This window comes from Silene latifolia, chromosome 8, assembly GCF_048544455.1.
Source record: "Silene latifolia isolate original U9 population chromosome 8, ASM4854445v1, whole genome shotgun sequence".
NCBI classification, from domain to species: Eukaryota; Viridiplantae; Streptophyta; class Magnoliopsida; order Caryophyllales; family Caryophyllaceae; genus Silene; species Silene latifolia.
In genome coordinates this window covers 61,013,541-61,023,500 of record NC_133533.1, presented here as the reverse complement: position 1 = coordinate 61,023,500, position 9,960 = coordinate 61,013,541, and the positions used below count along the sequence as shown (strand labels likewise).

General features: G+C 36.8%; 1 protein-coding gene and 1 non-coding gene across 2 annotated transcripts; both read right to left on the bottom strand.

Annotated features, from left to right (window-relative positions):
* Positions 1-1,609: 1,609 nt before the first annotated feature.
* LOC141596897 (outer envelope pore protein 24, chloroplastic-like) lies at positions 1,610-6,529 on the bottom strand. The gene is made up of 3 exons (XM_074417172.1): positions 6,248-6,529; positions 2,956-3,315; positions 1,610-2,070 (listed from the first exon to the last, which is right to left on the bottom strand). The coding sequence occupies exons 1-3, from the start codon at positions 6,455-6,457 to the stop codon at positions 1,990-1,992; spliced, it is 651 nt and encodes a 216-aa protein (XP_074273273.1). The 5' UTR covers positions 6,458-6,529; the 3' UTR covers positions 1,610-1,989.
* Positions 6,530-8,889: 2,360 nt separating this feature from the next.
* Positions 8,890-8,996, bottom strand: LOC141598011 (small nucleolar RNA R71). Its single transcript, XR_012523215.1, has one exon. It is a non-coding gene; the product is annotated as a small nucleolar RNA R71 (small nucleolar RNA).
* Between the last annotated feature and the right edge of the window lie 964 nt (positions 8,997-9,960).

The following is a 9,960-nucleotide window of genomic DNA, read 5'->3' as shown; positions in this document are numbered from 1 at the left end:
CTTACATGGATTCAAGTGATGTTTTTTTTTAGCAAGAAACAATATTTCATACTCCCTCCTATCCACACCAAATTACTACAAGACTATTTAAAGTCAAACTTGTTAAATATAGACCTTGATTATATTTAGTTAAATTTTAAAAATTTATATATAAAATTGACATATTTACGTGTGTTATAGAAAGAGGTTTCAAAAAACTATAATTTCGGCACAAAAAAGTAATATATAAATGAAGAAAAACGTTGTCAAAGTGTCGTCTTGTAGACCGTGAAAAATCAAATGGGTAGTTTGTTGTAGATCAGATAGAGTATAGTGTACGACGATTAGTTATATTTTAACAATGGATGGTACATAACATTTGTAATTCTACATTAGTGGTACATACTATACAAAGCGTATAAGTATAAACCGTAATGAGAATTACTATCTAAAACCTGCCCCCTAAGTTTAATTGGTTGTGAAAGAGTAAAGGGAGAAAGTTTAAATATACACCAAATTAATTTTGTTTTGTAGTTGGCAGAGGTGGGCACTCATTGGAGGTCGTCGTCGCCAAGGTGTTCGCCGCAAGTTCAAGAGAGTGAGGTGAGTGGAGGTGGTGAGAGAGAGAGAGAGAGAGAGAGAGAGAGAGAGAGAGAGAGAGAGAGTGAGTAAAGGGTGATGCATGAGCGTCGGGTTTTGGAGTTGAGCATAAAACGTGTACAATTAGGAGGAAAAAAAGAATCGACAAGAGACACCATTGTGCCTGGCGGCTTTAAGGCAAAGTCGTCATTAGGTAAGGCAACTATGAAAGTAGAGGATTGGGAATGCCTCAAGTTGTTATTAGGAATATCGACTATATGACAAAGGCGTCATGCAACACGGCGACTTTTAGCTTCCTAAGCTAGGAAGCTCGTACAAATTCACTACCTACATGGACTCAAAAGACTTAAAATCCAAATCCAAATCCAAAACGATTTTTTATTTTTCACAATATTTAAAAATATATCAGAAATACACCACATACAAAATGTATGTTCAAGAGTCTACTATCAAAGTCACTTAGGATTCCCTTACAGCCACAAGAGGTGCAATGGCATGGTATGAACAGTCAATGAACGCAACTATTCGACAGCTTTCGCATGAAAGGCTACTCCTCATTTTCCTAAAGGAGGAAAAGAGTACATTCTACTAAAATAGATGGAAGTAATACTTATTGAAAGTTATTTTAGACAGAATTAGTTTTAAATCCGTGCAAAATTGCACTGGTATGTATTTGGGTTGGTATTAACGTAATTCTTTCTCGTAATTATGTTATTTTATTATTATTTAATTTTTTTAAAAAAATTATGTAATTCATTTATTTGTAATTAGTTTCATTTATTCCGATTTGTAATTCATTCCGCTTATATGCCATTAATTTCATTTATTCGGAATGTATAAAATTATTTCATAGTATTATTTCATAGTATTTGTTCTAAGATGGAATTTGTCGCATGTTTGTATAATTTAGGAATTACGAAGAAATAAATATATTCGTACACTATGGCCCCACCATAAATACTTGTGAATTTCCAAAAAAAAAAAAAAAAAAAAAAAAACTGAATTAATGACGTGGCACGCCCTGGATTGAGTATTGTCTTCTGAATTAATAAAGATAAGATTTGAATAAATTGCAAAGCCATTTCACATGTTGTGTAAATTGTAATCGTTGGATCATCAGCAAAAGATTGCAAGCCAAATCTAAAATCCAAGACCTAAATTGGTAGGAGCAGAGCTCAGAGGAACATGAATCTTAGCCGTCCGTCATTTTTCAAGGCCAAATTTGCACTTCTATAATCCTCCATAACTATAATAAACTAAGACGCATTAAAAAAGGTTTTAGGGCAAATAAACCCCACGCTTAGAAACTTGATTTCTGGGATCAACCGCACTACAAAAATCGTTAATGGTCAGCTAAGACAGTATTATAAATTTATAACTAGTTTTGCACCAAATAATTGATGAGAGATGTCATATGTCAATATTCCAGGTGCTCTCAGCCATCAGTTTCGGCATCTTCACTTCCTCGGCCAAATTGAAGATTGCTGAGATCTGCAGATAACGAACGGAACATACTGCCAATTAATCACAATTCTACGTTTCCCAATCATAAGCTTGAAAGATAGATTTAAAAAAAGGATCACAGTAACTCAGAAGTGACTATTAAAAGGGATATACTAATTCTCAAGTGAGACCATTTCTCAATAATCTGTATGCGAGATCTCTCACATGATATGGATAGTTACTATTTATTTTACCTTTTTTTTTTTGTTGGTTTCTAGTGTACTATATGCTATGTCACACAATAATCTAGAGTCAAACGGTCTCTGAAGAGACTTACTCGCACCAAAACCATTCTATCTAAAGTGGATATAGGTAGAGGTTGGTGGGACGACGAATAAAGGTTTTATTTGGTTTGTATTGATGCGAGCCCAAAGCCCCAAACTCATTTCGCTCCAATGACTTCCCAAGCCAATAATCCTAGCCTGAAAATTTTGCCCGTAAAACCTTACACCCATAGGCAGGTATTACTGAAGAGAAAATCAAGAACTTTCAATGATAAGAGTATAAGACTCTTCAACGTACACAATTAATTTTGTCAATCACTTTCCTGCCAACTGAAAGTGACGACTTAATGCAATTTGCAGAAGTCCATCAACCCGTTTGATGCATATAGAATTTCAATTCAATATAACCGATTCTTAGATAGTAAGGTGACCAGAATGAAATCAACGTCTGAATTAATTAATGATAATCAGCATCAAATAGCAAAACTATGGCTACAGATTAGTGGAATAATACTTACCGGCATGGTTGCCTGAATGGATATGATTCATATGATAACATTATTACCATACATAGCATTCTAGTCGCACACACTCAAAAGTAAATCTATATGAAAAAATGAAGATAAAAGCTAAACCTGCAGTATAGTACCTTAAAACATCCAGTTGTCTTGGAGTTCCTAGACCACTCCAGCCCGAGATTATTATTGGCGGTCTGATACGAAGCCTTGAGAAGATCATCTCCATAAACCCTCCTCGATAAAGCAAAATCCCACGAATTCTTACCCAAATCATAAGATGGTTCAAAAGTAGTTAACCCTTGGTGCACATAGGTGTACTTGAACTTCCCATTCTTAGACCCCATCATATGATTAGCAGAAACCTTGTTACTTGAACCCAACACCAACGTTCCATCTAATACAGTCCGGTTAGCACCTCTGTTGTGAATGTAGGTCATGTTCAACGGCGTCTCTAGAATCCTAATTGAATTCATGAACTGAAACCTAAAATCCTACACATAACATGAAGTAACAAATGCCATTTAAAATTCCAGCAAATTAGCACATTAAACTTTAACTGTCAAAGTATATTTATCATTTCGAAAATACAGTTGATTGATTATTGGAGTAAATGACATATTACGAGTTCAAACCTAAACTCTCAAAATGAAGACAACATTTCTACTCAACTTTCCAGCACATGAAATGTTAAATACAGGCTGAACAATTATCTACTTCAGACAGTTTCTTTATAACTCACCAATAAAAAAAAAAACTCAAAAATTATAAGCAAGATCAACTGCTAAGTTATTATGTGAGACACAAGACTTATTCAGGTTTATAGATATGTTTATAAGGTCATAACACTATAGTTGAAAAACTCACTCCATAATCTCACAAACACCATTTCACCAAAAGACTATTCTTCCTAAGCTTTGGTTGCAACGAACTAAGAAAACCTAGCCATATAACGCCGCGATGAACATCTTGAAGAGGGTATTAAGACAGTAGATATTGACAAGAATCCATCATCAAGTTATACATTTTGAGTTTTGGCAGTGGATTGTAGTGATTGTTAGGATACTAATAATTCCTGTATTTCTGCCTTTATAACCTTTAAATTCATATTTATTTGCATACAATGCTAACAAAAAAAGTGTGGAAGAGTGAAAGTATATTCGGGGACGGACAATTAAGTTTGAGGTCTTAATTGGATTGGGGGGTTTGGAGGAAAAGAAAGGGGAGCGGAAGTACGGGAAATAAAATCCCTTGTTTGGTTAGAAAATGGAGGTGGCGGATTTGGAGGGATTCAATTTGATGTGAGTTGATTAGTAGTTCCGGTTTTTGCATCTCTTTTTAATTGCGCCTCTAGTGAGAGGCGGGCTTGTTTGGATAGTAAAGTAGGAGGGAAAAGAAGGGGAGGGAGATAAGGGAAAGGAAAGGAGGGGGAATTGAGTAATGTTGTTCGGATACAATTTCCCTCCAAATCCAATGGTGGAGGGAAGAAGAATTACCCCCCTCCCCTTTCTCTCCAAATTTAATCATATACGCCTAGGAGTCCTAACTATGAAAAGGGTCATACAAGCAGAGATACATAACTATAACTCTGGAAAAAACAAGAAGTTAGCAATTCTAAAATCATGGAAAAATATACTCGCTCCATATCACTTTTATTGTCCTCTGTTCTCCAAAATTTATTCCAAATTAATTGTCATCTTTCTAAAATTTGTATGCTAAAATGGGTGGAATACCACTATTACCCCCTAATCTTTTAACTACCACTCCCTCTATCAAAATGATATAGTCCCGACTCTTCCAAATTAAAGGGGTAGAGTAGTAATTTTATCCCTATTCTTTAAATCTTCCCAGAATGAAAAGTAGGACAATAAAAGTGGAATTGAGGGAGTAGTACTCAAAGGTCTAATTTTTGTAATAATTGACACATTTTATCATCAAGTTTATGGTTTTCTCTCTGAAGATTACACCATTTTGCAAGGAGGTACCAAACAATATTTTTTGACCAAAAGTAACTAAAATTAGATTTTGCTTGTTACATCCCAAATCAATTTATCTGTTAAAATTTTTTAATGTGGGTTTGACTACCGGAAAAAGTGGGTAGGCTCCTACTCTCCTCCTTAATCCCTTACTTTAAAGTAATTATTCAGTAAAATAACTCACCCACTTCCCCAACCCTATCCACCTCCTTTTCTCCCCACCACACTACCACTGCCACCTATTCTCTCTCCACTCCTCCTCCACCCTAGTCATTTTATATCCATACCTTAGCCTCTCATCCCCTTAATCACCCACCATGCCCTATATTAGCCATGATTTTCAAGTTTAGTGGCTACGGGTTGAAGAGGTGGTTGATTTTAGTGGCTGGAAAAGAGTGATGAATAGTAGTACATTGGGAAGATGGTGGGAGGAAAGACTGCGCGTACAGTCTTAGGGTTAGTGGCTAGCAATTGTAGATTTGTAGTTATAAATTTTAATTGCAATCATAATTTCTTAACAAAAAAAAAAAAACTTCAATGTTTCCCGTTAAATCAATCGACTTTTTTTACGAAAAACGCCGGCAGGTACTTGTTAACAAACAAAAGATAAATGTAGGTTAACCTTTGGGCTAATTACAATGTTAGGTACCATAATGTTATTTTTATTGATTGAGATGAACATATAGGCATATACAGAGTATTATTTAAAACACTAGGTCTCTATTAAGACCGTTGTAAGCGTGAAACCGATCCAAAAATATACTTATGGGCTTATGGCACTAACTAATGCCTCAAATACCATGTGTTGCTTAATATCTATTTCTCATTGACAATTGTCTCGAGTAAAATTTGTATACTGCTCTGTTCTATCCAAATCAAAGGTTACACATTCACTTTTGGGAGTCAAACGTCACAAACTTTGACCAAGAATACCGGCAAAAGTATAAAACTTTGAAAGACGAAATATACATAGATTCGTTACGAACTTTCATAAAATGTTTTTTTGGTAAAACAAGAAAAAAGACATGTAGACATGAAGAAAAATACAGTCAAAGTACTGTCTCAAACACTACCAAAAGCAAGTGTAATATTTGGTTTGGATTGAAGGGAGTATTTAAAAAGTCAATTACAACCTAATAACAATATTGGACAACATGTGCAGGTGCACACAACAACAAAAAAACCTAAATGTGCGAATCATATGCCGCAGATACCAAAACAACACAGAAGCAGGAATACACTATACAGGAATCTACCCTACAATTCAGTGCAAATCTCACAAATTGCAATGATATCGCAATTATATTAATCACCACACATAAAAACAAAGAAGAATTGACATAAAAATGGAGCAAAATTAGATGAGCATGACCTGGTCTTAATTATTTACTTATCGGAATAATAAAAAAGGTAAACAAATAATCGGGACGGAAAGCGTAGTAGTGGATACCTGTTTAGGGACGTCATAGTCAAGGATGAAGGAACCGGGTTTTTCAAGGGAGAGAGAAAGGCCATTAAAAGAAGGACCTTTGATAAAAGTAGCGTCAGTCATTGAAGCTTTGAGTTTGAAATCTCCGGCAGGTATGGCCAGAGTTGATACGGCCGATGAGGCGACGGCGTCTGACTCATACTCGTACTTTCCCCTTACCGCCGCCTTCATTTTTTCCCTCTTTTTGCTTACAAGTTACAGCGGTGGAGTTGGGAGAGAAACGAAATGAAATGAAATGAAATGAAATGAGATGACCGTCAATTGGTCTTATTAATCTCACTCGGATTATTCGACTTGGCCCAAATTTGAATATTCCGTACTTTGTTGACTTGTACAGTAATAAACTAAACTAATAGTCAATAGTCAATAGTCAATAGTCAATGAGAGTTTTTTCTTTTTTTTTTTTTATAAGGTAAGAAAACTAGAATGATACTATGGGATAAGACCAACCTATCTCATCCTTTCGAATGAGAGAGGTAAGTTGAAGACACCGGCTTTCAAATCACCTCGAAAGAGTTGGACATGAATGTCTAATAGAAGCTATGAAGTCAGTAACCTTGTTGGTTCCACGAAAGTAATGTTTAATTATCACTTCATCAAAAGAATGTTGGTCTAATTTCATATCTTTAATAATACTAGAAATTTCCCAAGAAATTTGCCAAGTACTACAAATTGAGTTAATAACACATAAATTATCACCCTCCACAATTAACTTTGAGATTCCTAACTATTTAGCTGCTAAAATGCCTCCTTTTAAAGCGAGAGTTTCGGCAACAAGAATATTATTGGATCCGCACTTTTTTACTCCTAACAAAATGACATTACCATTATGATCACTTATAGAATATCCTAAAGCAGCTTTATTGCCTTCTATTCTCTATCCGTCAAAATTTAGCTTTGGAAAACCGTTTCTAGAGTTCTCCACCAAAAACTACCAAACCGTCGACCTTGCAAGACCATTTATGTCGGACTCTCACGGGTCACTCATCTCTCATTATAAGCACAAGGTAAGTACAAATTTTTTAAGAGAGAAGGAAAATAGTCACTCACCTAACTTCGACCTACAAAAGCATGCATGCAACGTAGCATGATAGATATCTCTAGTAACCGTACACATACACTCCAACCAAACGAGGTCCAAAACACATGCCGAGGACTTATATATGAATGTGAGGTGAGGTAAGTGGGTAAGAAGGGGCAAAATGATTTGGATATGTGGAGGTAAAAGCCAAGCTAGCACCGAACACAACCAAAAGTAAGGATATTCCACTTCTAATCCAACATCAAAAATTAAGCATAATGCCAAGTGCGGCATAAACTCACTCACAATATCAACAATACTCCTCAAATAATGAATATAATCAACACAGGAGTAGAAAGAATGTCACGCTCTCAATTTTTTTTCGTTTTCAACTTCATTTCTTTTTTTTTTCTTTGTCATTTTTTTTCACAAAGGCCACAATTGGTTATTTGATTTAGTAAATCCTGACCTAAGATCGAAAGCCTGGTAAGGATTAGACCTGTTGTAAACATTAGAGTGCCCTAGTAAGTTGTGAGAGCCCGCTGGAAGCATTTTAGGGCGAATAGTGATCCGAAAGGACCTTTTCACTGCCTTTTAGACCGGTAATTGAGACTGACCTATGACCTCTCCTTAGATCCGCGACAATTCATGGTGAACCGACAATCCTAGCCATTTTTCCTTATATTTTTATACTCGATTTCTACACTTTGTTGTTTTACTTTCAGTTACATTAGCTTAGTAATCAAACAAAATCAACCACAAACTTGTTACTTAGACAGATTAGATTTAGCAAATAGAATAAATTGTCTCCCTGTGGATACGATCCTGACTTTCCCTAGCTGCGTTAGTTAGAGTATAGTTGGTTACATTTGATAGGGTTGCGACAGCCACATCAAATTTTGGCGCCGTTGTCGGGGAGGCAACAATTTCTATTTGTTTATTTTAGTTTGTCTTGTCTCAGGGAACTTTAGTTCCTTGAGGCCGCTCTTATTCTTTTCTTTAGTGTTTGTTTATGCCCATGTCTCACAGGTCCGAGCTCGTACCATTCGACTCTGAACTAGAAAAGACTTTCCGAGCTAGACGAAACTTTTGGAGAGAAATTCATCAAGCCGAAGACTTGAGTACGCTTGACGCTGCCTACGCCGCTTTCGTTGCAGGAAATCAGTCTTTAGAGGAAGATACATCTACTTTTGCCCCTACTACGATCATGGCTACATTAGCAAGTCATTCAGAGCCCACCCTTGCATCCATTCCTAAGGGATTCAAGTTGCCAACCACCGATGATGGTACCTTTGAGATCCGTCCGTCCTATATTAACCTGGTAGAACGAAACATGTTTGGAGGAGCAGCTATTGAGGACCCTGCCAAACACATGGAGAAGTTCGTGACATACTGTTGCTCAATCCCTTTGACTGCCGGGGTAACACAAGACCAAGTAAAACAAGTTTTATTCCCTTTTTCTCTGCGAGATGGTGCCGCAGAGTGGTTGCGTGATTTGGACATGGAAGCAAATGCTATTACTGATTGGAATACACTCGCTCTTGCATTCTACAAGAGGTATTTTCCACCACAGAAGACAAACGCTCTTAGAGGCCAAATCACGAGTTTTAAACAGAGCCCCACTGAAGACCTCAATGAGGCATGGGTTCGCTTCAAGAGACTAGTCCGCTCTGTTCCCCATCATGGTTTCCCGATCTGGTTTCTATGCAATCAGTCTTATAATGGGTTGTATGACGATCATAGAGCTTTGTTTGATTCTTCTGCGAATGGGAGGTTTCAAAACAACACTACTGATGCCACCGCTTGGAAATTGATTGATGAGATAGCTACCCACACGGCTGAGTATGGTAATCCCAAGAGGTAACACAAGAGGGGGAAATTCAGATGGTGCCGTTGCAGCTCAGTTAGAGGCGTTGACTGCCCAAATTGCCGAATTGAAGACATCTTAATCTTTGGGAAACCATAAGACAGTTAATGCCTTAGTCCAACAAGATACACCTTGTGAACGATGTGGTATCGCGGGGCATAGTGCAGTTGAATGTATGAGTACATTAGAACAGGTACATGCTTTTCAATCTTTCAAGCAAGGTACACCGTACTCTAACTTCTATAATGAGAGGACTAGGGAGCATCCAAATTTCTCGTACCGAAGCCACAATGTCCTTAATCCTACCCCACCACCACAACAGCTACAGGGTCTTTCATATGTGATTCCTCAGAATCGCACTTCTCAGCAAAACAATTATCAAAGGCAAAACCAAGGAGGGCAATAGTTTACTAATCCGCATCAACAGTTTCAACAACAGATGCAACCTCCTCAACAAGCTGCGAATACCGATATGTCGGATATTAAAGCCATGTTACAACAACAGATAATAGCTTCACAAAAGCAGGAAACTTTGATTACACAATTGCTAGCTCACACCCAAAATTTGATGTGACTGTCGCAACCCTATCAAATGTAACCAACTATACTCTAACTAACGCAACTAGGGAAAGTCGGGATCGTATCCACAGGGAGACAATTTGTTCTATTTGCTAAATCTAATCTGTCTAAGTAACAAGTTTGGGGTTGATTTTGTTTGATTACTAAGCTAATGTAACTGAAAGTAAAACAGCAAAGTGTAGAAATCGAGTATAAAAATATAAGGAA

Excerpts from the sequence above, each read along its gene's own strand:
- LOC141596897 (XM_074417172.1), bottom strand. The coding sequence starts at position 6,457 with ATGAAGGCGGCGGTAAGGGGAAAGTACGAGTATGAGTCAGACGCCGTC. Across the intron at positions 3,316-6,247 it reads ACTATGACGTCCCTAAACAG|GATTTTAGGTTTCAGTTCAT; the intron begins GTATCCACTACT and ends TGTTATGTGTAG. Across the intron at positions 2,071-2,955 it reads AGACAACTGGATGTTTTAAG|ATCTCAGCAATCTTCAATTT; the intron begins GTACTATACTGC and ends CGTTATCTGCAG.